This window comes from Penicillium vulpinum, assembly GCF_028829585.1.
Source record: "Penicillium vulpinum strain IBT 29486 chromosome Unknown utg000003l_segment0_segment0, whole genome shotgun sequence".
In the NCBI taxonomy this organism is placed as follows: Eukaryota; Fungi; Ascomycota; class Eurotiomycetes; order Eurotiales; family Aspergillaceae; genus Penicillium; species Penicillium vulpinum.
The window spans coordinates 966,729-980,829 of NW_026643243.1; the positions used below are offsets into that span (position 1 = coordinate 966,729).

General features: G+C 47.5%; 6 protein-coding genes across 6 annotated transcripts; 2 read left to right on the forward strand and 4 right to left on the reverse strand.

Annotated features, from left to right (window-relative positions):
* Nucleotides 1-531: 531 nt before the first annotated feature.
* Nucleotides 532-4,844, reverse strand: N7479_005472 (putative SNF2 family helicase/ATPase; the record flags this gene model as incomplete). The annotated part of the gene is made up of 3 exons (XM_057253169.1): nucleotides 532-2,338; nucleotides 2,391-4,750; nucleotides 4,842-4,844. 3 exons carry the CDS (start codon nucleotides 4,842-4,844, stop codon nucleotides 532-534), a joined length of 4,170 nt encoding a protein of 1,389 aa, XP_057107031.1.
* A 519-nt stretch (nucleotides 4,845-5,363) lies between these two features.
* On the forward strand, nucleotides 5,364-6,962 carry N7479_005473 (glutathione synthase; the record flags this gene model as incomplete). Its single annotated transcript, XM_057253170.1, has 2 exons — nucleotides 5,364-5,665; nucleotides 5,720-6,962. The coding sequence occupies 2 exons, from the start codon at nucleotides 5,364-5,366 to the stop codon at nucleotides 6,960-6,962; spliced, it is 1,545 nt and encodes a 514-aa protein (XP_057107032.1).
* Nucleotides 6,963-7,110: 148 nt separating this feature from the next.
* On the reverse strand, nucleotides 7,111-8,267 carry N7479_005474 (ankyrin repeat domain-containing protein; the record flags this gene model as incomplete). The annotated part of the gene is made up of 2 exons (XM_057253171.1): nucleotides 7,111-7,820; nucleotides 7,901-8,267. 2 exons carry the CDS (start codon nucleotides 8,265-8,267, stop codon nucleotides 7,111-7,113), a joined length of 1,077 nt encoding a protein of 358 aa, XP_057107033.1.
* Nucleotides 8,268-8,666: 399 nt separating this feature from the next.
* Nucleotides 8,667-9,970, reverse strand: N7479_005475 (Aldolase-type TIM barrel; the record flags this gene model as incomplete). The annotated part of the gene is made up of 3 exons (XM_057253172.1): nucleotides 8,667-8,753; nucleotides 8,830-8,903; nucleotides 8,959-9,970. 3 exons carry the CDS (start codon nucleotides 9,968-9,970, stop codon nucleotides 8,667-8,669), a joined length of 1,173 nt encoding a protein of 390 aa, XP_057107034.1.
* Nucleotides 9,971-10,918: 948 nt separating this feature from the next.
* N7479_005476 (bestrophin family protein) lies at nucleotides 10,919-12,778 on the forward strand (the record flags this gene model as incomplete). The annotated part of the gene is made up of 7 exons (XM_057253173.1): nucleotides 10,919-11,176; nucleotides 11,238-11,385; nucleotides 11,448-11,532; nucleotides 11,602-11,727; nucleotides 11,788-12,137; nucleotides 12,190-12,363; nucleotides 12,426-12,778. 7 exons carry the CDS (start codon nucleotides 10,919-10,921, stop codon nucleotides 12,776-12,778), a joined length of 1,494 nt encoding a protein of 497 aa, XP_057107035.1.
* Nucleotides 12,779-13,435: 657 nt separating this feature from the next.
* On the reverse strand, nucleotides 13,436-13,997 carry N7479_005477 (uncharacterized protein; the record flags this gene model as incomplete). The annotated part of the gene is made up of 2 exons (XM_057253174.1): nucleotides 13,436-13,775; nucleotides 13,852-13,997. The coding sequence occupies 2 exons, from the start codon at nucleotides 13,995-13,997 to the stop codon at nucleotides 13,436-13,438; spliced, it is 486 nt and encodes a 161-aa protein (XP_057107036.1).
* Nucleotides 13,998-14,101: the final 104 nt, after the last annotated feature.

Sequence of the window (14,101 nt, forward strand, 5' to 3'; positions counted from 1 at the left end):
CACCAGCAAAAGAATAGAATCATAAGACGCTTTTTGAAACATTGCACGCTATGCAAGGACATAGTCCATCACACAAGGCACTGTGCTCTCAAGGGCCCGTTCAGAACACCGCTTTCTTCCTTCGCGGACGTGATACGCTCATCCTAGGTGACCTTTAGCTATTACAGACCCGAGCAAGAAAACCTCTTCCTAGTTAGAGTGCATGTAAGCTCAATAATCGAAAGTTAAGTAGAATAAGAATAGAACGTAACATCAAATGGCCGATAAACCATCATTTTGGCATAGGTTTATGTTCGATGCACACAATTTGGCGCTGCAACCTTGACTACGGACTACTACATACATACCCGAATATCCTACAGGACTAGCCCACGTCACAACTTTGTTTACTAGGAGAATGGCTACAAAATACTCATTCATTGCCTAACATTTAACAGTTACAAAGAGGGGTATCACTCGAACAAAAGCAGAAAACAGAAAGTAGAAAGCAGAAAGAAAAAGACAAAAAGAGAAGAGAAAAAAACCATCTCTCTAGCTCGGCACAGACGCAATCCGTAAACGCCTGAGATGAAGCTGGTCTTCGACGGATTGCCGTTCTATAACGGTCAATCTATCTTGCGGATCTATCTCTTGGCTTGAGAGCTTGATGGAAAGAATTGAGTGCGCACACTCTGAAGACCTCAGCCCTTCCATTACTTTTGGGTCCTTTTCAACGGCCGTGTCATCAATTCCACCGTGTTGGGAACTCTCAGTGTAGGAAGCGAGGTAGGTCGAGTCTGAGTTTGACCCTTGTCGGATCAGATTCTTTTTGTCGACTATACGATACGCAAGCTGACTTTTGAAAACATTTTTGGCGTATAGTTTCTCCTCATATGTACCGCCAGCAATCAATCGATATACAAATACCGATTTCTTTTGTCCAATTCGGTATGCACGTCCGACTGCCTGCTCCTCGAATGTAGGGTTGAACATGAAATCGAAAATGACAACTCGATTCGCTGCGTGGATATTCAATCCAATGCCACCAGCTCTTGTTGAAACAAGAAACACGTGGATAGACTGATCATTGTTGAATTTGCGAATTATCTCAGGACGCTCAACTGCGGCCACTGTGCCATCAAGTAGATAATACTTCCTTTGCGTTCTGTCCATCAATTGCGCCAGGTATTCCAATGTTGTAACACTGGATGAAAATACCAGGACCTTATCACCGACTTTGATTGCCTGCTTGACTATCTCATTGAGGATCGTCACTCGACTAGATAGGCTAGGATCCAGCAAGTCAGGAACTGTGCTGAACAGATCATCCAGTTCGGACAATGACGACCGTGGAAGGGTTACTTCTTCGGTGGCCGCAGCAAAACTGGAATCAAGACCATGATCATCAACGCTGGGACTTTTATGTTTGTTGTGTGCACCTTTGGTGGCTCGGTCTTCCAGGTTTTGCTTAAGAAGGACTGGATGATGGCAGCAGAGCTTGATAGGGAACAGGCAGGACATGAGCTTCGGGCTCACGTTCTCAGTCTTACCCAGTCGTATACCTTCAACAACGAGGTTATACGCAGCTTTTTGGAAGCTTGTCAGCTCGAAGTAAACGGAGAACTCGTATTTGGGAGGCAATTTGTCTGCCAGTACGGACATGTCCGCTCGCTGTACCTTTGGGTCGATGATCCTGAAGAACAGCTCCTGGCGCTGGAGTGCATCTCTTCGGTCAAGCCAGGTACTTTCAATATGCGAGCCATTTTCGATTGGCGTGATGAATTGTTCGTTGAAATCAGCAAAGGTTCCCAGGTATCGGGGGGCAACCCAATCAATCATCCAATAGTAGTCTTTCAAACCATTGGATAGAGGAGTCCCTGACAGAGCAATCCGTTTCCGGGTGCGGATACGGCAGGCTGTCTGAGCAATCTTGGTTGTATTGTTTCGTAATACCTGAGCTTCGTCGGCCACAACGAGATTCGGGCTTTCCAGCAAGCAACTCTTCACAAATTCATCGATCAATTGTTTTTCAGGATCTTCATCATGGCTCCCATTGTTCCCAGCGAGATTGCGGAAGTTTTCGTAACTGACGATCAGAATACCGCCTTCATTGTTCCACGCACGAATCTCTTGAGTTCGGTCAGAGCTCGAGGTCGAAGATTTTGCTGTAATGGGGCGGACCTTGCCCATATTGTGGTTGTCAGGGGACCATATTGCAAACTCTGTACACCAATTTTGAACAAGTGATGCTGGGCATATTATTAGAGCTTTGAGTCGTCGTAATTCTTCTGGGATTTGGGCTCGAATGGCCGGATCTTGCGATGCCCCAGCAGTGGAAATGGTGACTAAAAGTGATATCCTATACAAGAATTAGCCGAGCCCCAATAAGTCAGTCAATTACCAAAACTTACACTTGCATGGTCTTGCCCAGCCCCATCGTGTGGGCTAGCAAACACCCTTCTGGTTGTATGTTCTCGACAATTTCCCGGAACATGAACTGAACACCATGGAGCTGATGTGGCTGGATCAAGCTGCCGATATATGGATCAAGCTGAATGACAGGATCCCGGAACGAAACTGGCTTTGCAGGTATTTCCTCATAGTCAACTCGGGATCGGAGGGCCCGTTTGGCCTCATCTTGATTTGCCTGTCGTTGCTGGCCATCCTTTTGAGCCCGATTGAGAGTCACCGAGACGGCCGCCATCTTGCGCCTGGATGACTGGTGCTGAGTGAGTTTCTTCTCATGGGGTTGGACACGAGATGATGAGGTCAACCATTTTCTGTATCCCCTGAGAAGATTACCCAAGCATTTGAAGAATGGCGCGAATTGGTCTTCATCAAGGTCATCTCCGACAGAGGCAAGTGCAGCCTTGACATCTTTTACTGCAAAGGCGTCATGAGGAATTTGCATGACATTGACCCACGACACGAACAAGGTGGTCATTAACATTGCAGCAAAGCTCTCCTCGGGATCCCATCCTTTGATCACTGTTGAATCTTCAGACATGTGTTTCAGCGCCTCTCGGGCGAATTCTCGATACGAGGAGGACATGTAAAACCCGAGAAACTTGCAAAGTTGGTTGATTCGATCGTTTTGCAGAACTATGAGGGCTTTCGCTACCAGGTGAAATCGGTTTCCACTCTCCTCAATAGCTGCCCACGTCAAAGAATAAACATCGTCAAAAATACACACAGCCTCGTCGGTGTCGCTGCTGTCACTCGCCGAGACAACAGGTTCATCATGTGTGTTGAGGTGCATCGGGTTAACTAGACGGGCCATTGTCTCCATCTGACCCTCTGTTTCACACTCGTCTAAGGACAGCACCACGTCCCGACCAAACAGCGGAGTTGTCATAGGCATCAGTGGTGACGTTCGATTGTCTTGGTGGGCGCTGTTGTTCTGTAGGCGGCGCCTTTTAGCGGCTGGGAGTTTTTTCTCTTCTTCATCGAGGAGATGGCTCACATCCTCATCTGAGGACTCACAGAACGGTCCTCGATAAGTTGCGTGAGAGCGTGGCTCCTCTTGGTGCTGTAAAATCTCAACTCCTTCGAAATCAAGATCGTCTTCTGATTGTTCTGGTGATTCATCTTGAATCTCGTCTCCAGTGTTATGCACGGAATCCGAATCCGAACTCAGAGTCTCTTCGCCGTCTGAATTCACATTGGGCTTTGATACCCGTGGGGTGCGTGGTGGACGATCAACTTTTGGCGGGGCTGTGGTTTGCTTGAGAATGGAAAACTTCCATCGAGCCAAGCAAATGTCAACTATAGTGGGGTCGAGGCATGCACATGCTTGGTGCAGAGATGAACGGGATGAATGTTGCGCCTCAACAAGTGCTTTGCGGAGGGCTTGACAGCGTTTCTCCAGGTGGGTGAGCCGTGCCAAAGCTTTATTTTCCATACTCGGGAGGTTTTGACCACTCCTCCAAATCTGAAATGCTTTTGGTTGCTCTTTTGGCAACCGATTTTCGACGCAATGTTTATCCTTTTCTTTGATATATTCATCAATAATCGCATTGTATTCAGCCATTCCCAGATCCCCAGAAGTATCCGGGCGGGGTTCAACCTCATCCTCTTCCATTTCTTCGCGGGTGTCTGTGTCATATTCACCCTCGTCGCTGGATTCTCCATAGACTGGGAGGACATCTGCATCATCCAGGGGGTAGGCTGTGGTAAGATAATCGAAAAAATCGTCTCTCCCAAAGCCAGAATTTGAGATAGGTGGTTCAGGTGAACGTGTCTGCAGGAGAGAGGATGCGGGTGGTCGTTCAATGACAGTGGTCTCCATCCGGCGAGGTCCCTTTCCTCCCGTCTGAGTCGATGAAGGGCCGTGGAGAAGAGGGGTATTATTGATGGTATCTTTAGCAGTAGTGACAGTGATGGGATCTTCAGGAATGAGGTTGTTGTTGATGGGATGATTGAGGTGTTCAGGTGAAAGTTGATGTTCACCGAGAAGTGCTTTGGAAGGAAACGGCTGTTGATCCAATTGGAACTTCGGCGATCGTCGCTGTAGCCATTGACTGGCTTTCAGAACATACTGGCGTTGCCCAATAGGTTTGACGCCTAGCTCTTTCACATAAGCATCTGTGATCGCGAGAAAACTCAAGCCTGAGATGGAATTTTCTCGGAGCGAGCCTTCCAGAGCCACGAGATCTGGGCAAGCCAAATTGTACGACCAGTCGCCGGGCTTGTCATGACAGAGAAACGCGACAAGCTCGTCGATTGACCAGTCCCAAGGGTCTTTTGTTGAAGACATGGTTGCTGGGGGGGCCTGTACTAGTTAGTGGTAGGTTCAGACATACCAGGCGCGCATTCGTCTCGAAGATACGACTGGGCAAGGGACAGGTCTGGGACCAACTTACCATATCAAGCCCCCCAATTCAAGGCAGAAGTAAAGCCAGCGCAGATGCAAGTACTATGTAAGAGTCGAGTACAATGAAAGGTGACAATGAGGCATTGACATAAAAGATATGTCAAAGCTAAGTGAGTGAGAAAATGAAAGACAGTTTGGGTGGGAGGAAAAGAGAGAAAAGAAGAGAAGGAAGAGAAAAGAGGGGACATCAGTCAAAATAAAACATCCACGTCCCCAACCCTCTTCTTTCCCAATCTTTGTTATCCGTGAAGCTCTGTTTTTGTGCCAGCATTTTCATAGGCGGTGAGCAGGAACAGGGGAATCACTCTCTCAAAACGGAAGGCGGGAGATCTAGGCGGTCGCGTTCGCGTCCTGTATTTCTGCCTCAGGTGTCAACTAATGCCCCGCCAATTACAAATCCCCAGAATTCCCAGGTTGCCCTCGCAGCTTCGGCGAGGTTGGAATCTTTGAAAAGTCTAACTTGGGAAGGTCATTGAGTGTCCTAGTAAATCAATTCTCTCTCACTAGAAATATGGCAGAATCAATTTATTCAAACTATCCGCCAGACCTGTCCCCAGCTCAGCAAAAGTTTCTTGTGACATCTGTGAAAGATTGGGCTATTCAAAATGGTCTTGCTGTTCGACCATCCCCAGCAATTATCCCAACTGGAACAGATTCAAATGGGGTGCTGGCTACAAATGCGCCAGTAACGTTGTTCCCCAGTCCGTTTCCCAGAAGTTGCTTCGAGGAAGCGACTGCTCTCCAAGAGATCTACAACAAACTTTACGCTATGATCACATGTAATGAAGAATGGCTAGGGAAGATCGTCGAAGGGTAGGGACATATCTGTTCTAGCACGGCTCATTGCTAATAATTGGTTATATACAGGCTCATTGAAGTTGATGACTTTATGTCGAACTTGTGGAAGGTTCATCTGGACGTGCAAAAGGAGGGATATGTTCAAAACTTGTCACTGGGCCTCTTTCGGTCCGATTACATGGCCCATATTCTGCCTACAGGTGCACCGGCTCTAAAGCAAGTTGAATTTAACACGATCTCGTCATCTTTTGGAGGACTTTCAGCTCTTGTGCGACAAATGCACACTGAGCTTCTTGCCTCGCCGCCAGGTTCATCAATCAACTATCCGCCCCATCCTCTGCTACAATCCGAGGTTCCACCAGAAAACACTGCAGTTGAAACCCTCTCGGCAGGTTTGGCAGCAGCCCATGAGGCCTACGGCGTGTCCAAATCCACCCCGGCCCTCCCTCTTTGCGTTCTCTTCATAGTTCAGGAGACAGAGCGGAACGTTTTTGATCAGCATGCACTCTCGAGCCAACTCAAGACAGTTCACAAAATCCCTGTCTTCCGTGTGGCCAGTGTGGATGTCTTGGATCAGACATCCATTCCCAGCTCAAACTCCTCGCGACCATTGTTATACCAGCCCCCTCATTCTCCCGATTCAACCTTCGAGGTAACAACAGTTTATCTCCGAGCTTATTATGCACCAGATGAGTACAAATCCGATCGCGACTGGCTAGCCCGAACCCATCTGGAGCGCTCGGCGGCGATCAAGTGTCCCACGGTGCTTAATCAGCTATCTGGCTGCAAGAAAGTCCAGCAAGTCTTAGCAGAGCCAACAGGACCAGACCATCTCTCAAACTTCTTGAAGGGAATTGACACTACGCTTGTTGAAAGAGTTCGGGATACCTTCGCTCCGCAATATGACCTGTCGGTTAACAGCCAAGGTCGCGATCTAGCCCTCAATCCAGATACAGCCCTGAACCATGTGCTCAAACCACAGCGTGAAGGAGGTGGCAACAATGTCTATAAATCCGATATTCCAGACTTTTTGCGATCTATGCCAGAATCTGATTGGAGAGGCTGGGTGCTTATGGAACTCATCAACCCCGCACCCAATGCGCAGAATGTTGCCTTGCGGAACGACGGTGAGGTTTTAAGAGGAAACGTCATCTCAGAGCTTGGTGTCTATGGTACCATTCTTTGGGAGAATACTGGAAAAATCTTGCACAATGAACAAGGCGGATATCTATTGAGGACTAAGGGAAAAGAGGTGAATGAAGGTGGCGTAGCTGCAGGATTCTCCAGCTTGGACAGTGCTATTTTGTTCTAGATAATACATCTGACATTTACAATATCCACAACTCAGTCATATGTACTACATAAATGTGTGAAAGTTCCAACATGGTAAACCCCGTAGAAGTTGGGAGAAATTCAACCATGTTATCATCGTATTTGTTTTGTATTAGTACAGAGAAATATCACGAAGCTAGTGCTTCATTCTCAAGAAGACGCACAACTGCAGAGTGACTTCTTCCACGTGCCCAGTCTAATGGCGTCAACTTATACCGGCCGTCAGATGTTCGGCAGGTATCATCCACGTGGAAAGGGCAGTACTGTACATCCAGTCTGCGATTTGCATCACATACGGCATTCAAACAGGCTCGCACAATCTTCTCAAAGCCACATGCCGCTGCTGAGTAAAGTAGCCAAAACTGGTCATCTCCACCACCAGTAATTTTGCTTTGTATGTCAATATTTTCCAACAGCAGTTCTGCAACCTTCACATGTCCGCGCTCTGCCGCACACCTTAGCGACCACAGTGGAGTTTCAAGGTCTGGGTCAGCTCCACGGCTGAGCAACAGTTTCACCATCTCAATATTGCCATAATGCGCGGCTAAGTCCAACGGGTTGTCTTGATAATTGCCTCCACAGTTGACTGGGGATCCGGAATCGATCAGAAAGCGCGCGATATTCACGCTAGCTGCTGATCCATCAATTGTTATTCCTAGTATATCGGAGTACTCGGATTGAGCAAGCTCTGCCCATTGGGGACAGGCTCTCACGAGAACTTTGAGGCTCTCAAAAAAGCGATCACAGGCAGTGTTGAAAAAATCCCAGGCGCGCGGCACAAATCCACCATCCTCAATCAAGACTTGTAGGACTTCCGCATGGTCTCTTGCGAGTGCCGCTGTCCAGGGGGGCAGTCCGGCATTGCAATTAACTCAGCACCCACATAGACCCAATCCACAAAGTCCATCGGCACTTTACCATCCCGGTCATTTCCGTATGCAGACACCGGGTCGACTCCATGATCGAGAAGGAGCTTGACAATATTCGCATGACCGCCAATTGCTGCAAGTGTTATGGGTTCTGGTAAATCTTCGCAATTAAACTCTAGCCAGGCACCCTGCTCCAAGGCTTTTCGAACAGTGGCTTCTTGGCCGTGATAGGCTCCCCAAGCAAGAGCAGAATTTTCATCGTTGTAGACGTTCTTGCGATAAAGATACGGGTTGAGGAGAACGTAAATACCACGACTCACTTGTGATAGAGCGTTGATGTCTTTCTCACAATCAAGGTTCTCCACAACGAGCCAGAACATCTCGAGAGGGAGGTCGGTCAGACATCGTGAAGACATGATGGTATCGTTGTCGAGCAAGCTGGTGTAGTCAAGAGGTAGAGCGAGGGTAGATAAGTGAACAATGAGTAGACGAAATGTAAGAACAAGTAAAAATGAACGAAACGAGACGGGACGAGGGGACGAGGCGAAAAGCACGTGGGAGCGAGATGAGACGAAGGTTCAAATCCTCATATGGAATATGGAATATGGAATATGGAATGTAAGAGCTGCGAGGCCTCACCATCTGAAGGTCCTTGATTCCAACCAGACTTTGCAGAAAAGAGACAGGGAACGTCTGGGGGCAGACTAAATGCTAAGACGAAATCTACGTAGAGATGGGTCAAACCACCCGATAGCAATACAAAAGGTTTTTCTCTCATTGGTCCTATTTCCCTGTGGCAATTTGAAGTATTCCTTCTACAATTTTGACCGGCAACTTGCCCGACAGGCTTCGAGACCAGACGGCCCATCGTAGATCTGTTTCTCTACTAGTCGAGTGTTTATCTAGACGAACATCTTGGTCAGTTCACTTGGAGTCGAAGGTTCCAAACCAACAGCCAGGACACAAATGCAGACTTACGTGTTGTTTTCCGAGCTCATCAATACTCTTCGCCCCAAGAAGTCGCATGCATGTTTTGGTCTCGTCAGTCAATACTAAGCTCTGTTAGCAAACCACTTCGCAGAAAGCCTTAATTTTCGCCGCTCATACTTTGCAATGTTCTCTTTACGCCGGCCACACCTCCAGCACCCAAGCCCCAGAGCGCAGCTCTTCCTATTCCAACGCCTCGTGCACCCAAACAAAGAGCCTTGACCACATCAGTTCCTCTCTTGATCCCGCCATCGACCCAGACTTCAATCTTGTCGAAAACCTCGGGGCAGTATTTCCGGATCTCGAGCAGGGTGTGCACAGCAGGAGGAGCCGTGTCAAGAGAACGACCACCGTGGTTTGAAAGGATTATTCCTTTGACTTGAGGCGTATATTGTGCGGCAATATACGCATCTTCGTGTGTCTGAATGCCTTTGAGTACAACCGGAAGATCGGTGTGCTTTGCCAACCACCCGAGGGTCTCTTTCCATGTAAGAGAAGGATCCATTCCCTTGAATACCGGGTCTGCAGCCTGGATGATTGGTCCCGTATCATTGTTGTCAGACTGATACGGAGCCTCAGAACTGATGACATTGCCGCTGCGTTCGTCGTCCTCTCTTTTGCCGGTCACGGGAGAATCCAGTGTCAGAACAATAAATTTGATTGCAGTCAATTTGTTGATTCGAGCCAGCATCCGCTCGCTCTTGGTTCGATCGTTCTGTACATATAGCTGCCAACCAAAGACTTGGTCTGGGGCGGCGCCCGCAACAATCTGCTCAGGTGTCATGGACGCACTATTTGAAATGATCTGCAAAGCACCAAAGCTGCGACATGCCTCTGCGATTCCAGCTTCACCAGAGGGGTGCCCTAGCCGGGCCATAGCTGCTGGGGACACATAAATTGGGATGGACACAGGGTTGTCTAACAATTTTGTGTTTAAATCGCACTCGGTGCAGTCGACAAAAACTTTTGGCCTTAATTGAATGGAGCGGAAGGCCTCAGTGTTTTTGTGCTTGCTGATCTTGTCGTCGCATGCCGAGTAATAATAGGCCCATGCCTTCTTACTCACTATTTTAGTGGCAGCATATTCAATCTCATCTAAATTGAGTAATGTTTCGACTGACTTTTGTTCCATTTCTCTATGTTGCATGACTCACGTAAAGTGAAAAAACCCTGGAAGCAAAAGGACGAGGCTCGGGAAAAACAGGGGTCATCCGAAACGGATCCTTTTCCTTTCTTGGATTAGCGTGTTCAAGCCCTCACCTTTTCCGGAAGGAATTAATATAAGTACGGAGAACTCCGTATACGGTGAGGTATACTTAGTAGTATTACATCCGTAGTCCTCCGTAGTACCACTTTATACGAGTTATAAAGTACGGACTCCGAATATAAGTAGACTTGTGGACTTGGTTCATCAATTAGTTGCAAAGAATTTTAACCTTGAAATTATACTAGTTAAATGCTGGGGTTCAAACTACAACATATATCCTAAGAGTGTACTGACGGAGCACACTGGAGCACTTGAAAAATCTCGTAGATGACAATTCACACCGTAGTTTCAAATTTTATCCATATTTTCTTGTTGCTGTTTTTTCTTTTATATATAACAGGTCTGATGTGCCCAGCCATTGGCAATCTTCAACGTTCTACTCCGTACGGAGTACACTTAGAAGGGTCAAATCTGATCTGTAGTGTTAACCCTAACTCAATCGCGATCCAACCAATTTATGGGCAATTCCCCATGAAATCTGCATAGACCAATAGAATTACAATAGAAAATTTCCCCTGAAGGGCTAAAATTAAACATGCGGACGTGTCCGTCGTCTCCACCTCAGTCTAGATCCCGATGAAACGCCCCCTGTCAAGCGAACGCCCGCGTTTCACTTTTACTTCCCCTGCTTTTCTTACATTTTCTTCGTATTTCGGCTTTTACTCTTCTTCTTCTATATTCCACTTCGTACTTTCGCTTGTCTCTTTCCTTTCTTTTTTTTTTAGTCAAATCTATTGAGATCAGAACCGGCCCAGTTCCGGCTTTATTCACTTTCTTTTTTATTATTTCTTTTCTATCCTTTGTTGTCTCGTCATGACCGACGGCCACAGTGCCCCTCCAGCCGATGCTCCGGCACCAGCGGCAGCGGCAGACTGTGCTGCTGCACCAGTCCCTGCCGATGTACGCTCGCACGCCGCCCCTCATTGCGCGGCACCGACCCATGAGAAGGAGCAGGACTCCTCCGTTGGACGTATAACTCCTCGGCCAACATTCTTGGAACATCTAGCTACTTCGCGAGACTCGCAATTTCAGCTTGATCGACGGGATTCGAGTGAATTAGAGCGATACTTTGTAAGGGAATTGCGAGGTGTTAAGCATAATAGATTGGCAGGCTAACATATTCTTTGTCTAGCATGGCCCCCGGAACATGGACAAACACTCCAAGTGGCCCATCATGCTGCGAATGCATGGTAGTATCATGCCGAAAATGATCATGCCGATTTTCACTATCGCTATTTGGTCGACCGCTGTTACTGTCTTTTCAAATCAGGTCCATAACCGTGAGTAGTCTCCAATTGATGGATCAAGGAATAGATTGGAATTATTTTCTAACTCTAACAAGTTGGTATCAACAACATTCTGCTCACCGTGCTGGGTTTCGTGGTGGGTTTGGCTTTGTCATTCCGCAGCTCAACTGCATATGAGAGGTATACTATCACTTCGCTTTTAGTTTTGACTTTGACTCGAGTCATACACTAACTCTCCCTGCACTATAGATGGGCAGACGGGCGCAAATACTGGGCCCAGCTCATTCAGACATCTCGCAACCTCTCTCGTACAATTTGGATCAATACCGGCGAGAGAGAGGGCGAAGACGGAAAAGAAGACATCTTGAGAAAACTGTATGCAATATCTCAGGGCACTGTATCTTGATATTGTTGATTCTAATATGCTCTTTGTAGCTCTGCGCTGAACCTCATTTTGGCCTTTGCCGTCGCCCTTAAACACAAGCTGCGCTTCGAACCCGACATTGCATACGAAGATCTGGCTGGTCTTGCTGGACACCTTGACACTTTCGCCCGTGACGCCCACGACCGCAATGTCGTCAATCCTCCGCCTAAATCTTTTTGGAAGTCCACAGGAGAGTACCTTGGTGTGTCATTTGCCGAGTCAAACCCTCGGAAGTACATCAAGCGGTCAAAGAAGCCTCTTGGACATTTGCCCCTGGAGATTCTTAACCATCTTTCCGCATATATCGATTCATGTGTAGCCAATGGTACTTTGGCGTCAACTCTGCACCAGGGACAAGCCAGTAAGTCTTCAATACCCTATCTTGTGATGCTCTAACTCTGACCCAACAAAAGTCACCATGATGTCTACCTTGAATGAGGTTTTGACCGGCACAGAACGTGTACTGGATACCCCCTTGCCCACTGCATACAGTATTGCCATTGCTCAAATTGCATGGATCTACATCCTGGTACTTCCATTCCAGCTCTACAATGCCTTGACGTGGATCACCATCCCAGCATCAATTGGTAAGAAACATTGAATTATTTCACTTACACAAATACAAGAGCAATTCTAACGGATCCCAAAGTGGCTGGCTATATCATCCTCGGCTTGGCTACAATCGGTAGTGAAATTGAGAACCCCTTCGGTCATGATGTTAATGATCTTCCACTTGACACCTACTGCCGACAGATCGCCGTGGAAATGGATATCATGACTGCCGTTCCTCGACCAAACGTCAATGACTTCATGTCGCGCGCTGAAAACCTTGTTTTATTCCCCCTTAGCCAGTTGGGATACCCTGACTGGAAAGAGCGGACCGTCGAGGATATTCGTGGTGCACTCAGAACCAAGATGGTTGCCAGTCCGTCAGTCACGGCTTCAGATACATCAACAATTGTGGAAAACATCCGCCCCAAAACCACTGGATCATCGGTTTGATCTTGCAAATTCAATTTGTTACCAACAATCAGGGAGAGATACGAAACGTCCTCATATTGTTGGCAGGGAGTGAGAATTAATTGTGCATTTAAATCAGCGGCATCAAAATTGTTTGTGATATATTGAGCAGCGTGTGAGTTACGGCGTTTTATTTGAGCCATGTTGTCTCCAAATGGAACCAAAAAAGGAGTTCGTTTGTCTTGTGGTCGAGTACATAGATTGGTATTGACTCCAAAATCGATTCCTTTTTTCCTGGTTGCAAACAAAGTTGCCAAAAAGGGTATATGCCTTCACTCGCCAATATAGGCCAAGTTCCTTTGTCTCATTCCATCCCATGAAGCCTTGGGCACACTCGACTGTTGCTAGGCTCCACGGTATTCAACTGAGTCAATCTCGTTACTCGGAGCTAGCATCGTCGTCGCATGTATCGTGGGGTGGATACTGCAGCAGCCCTGCAGCTACACCATGTCATGCCACTAGTTCCATGCAGTATGCACGATCACACACGTGCATTGCGACAAAAGTCGCATGTGCCCAGCCATGACACAAGGGACATGAGGGCAATCATTTGACAAAGGGTCAAACATATAGACTAGCCATAGTTCGGTAATTATTTCCCAAAGTACTCGTTTTGAAGCAGGAGTACAACCCATCAGGCTATGGCACGAACAAGTCGGCCCCAGAGCCGGCAATCAGAGCGCCTAGGAAGTTTCCTTTGGCACAAACCCTCCATGCAACATCCGTAGAGCCTGCCGAATTATTTCCGCCGCCAATCCATGAGCTCACTGCGCTTACTACGGCTGAGGCATCCTCGCGAGGAACGCGAATCCATACTATATCGTGCTTCGTAGTTGAGGAGGATGTATTCTCGATCTTCAGGATGTCGATCGGAATAGCTGTGCCTGTCAGGCCGAGGAATTGTGATAATGCGGAGGAGAGGTAGGTTCGTGCGGAGAGGGGATCAAGGGGTTGTGGTGCGCTTCCTGGTTGAGGTACACTAGTATTTCAAGGTTAGCTTGATTTCTGACCGAGCTTTCCTGTCTGAAGGCGAACGAAGAAAAGTGATAGCTTACAGCTTGAGCTTGAGGTATGTCCAGGGTGGATTACGCGACGTGAAATGGATAGTTTTTGGCTTTGACTCCGGCGCTTTGCGCTTAGCAGGTTCCGTTAAAGGGACATTTGTTTCAATTTCCATGTCGCCCTGTGTATTCTCCGTCATCTTGGCTGGTTTCCTGAACTGTTCGGTGTGGTCGGAGGTTGGTGTTCGGCCGGAGCTCCCAAAAAAACAGCGACGGGATTTTGCGTCACGGGATCAAACAATAA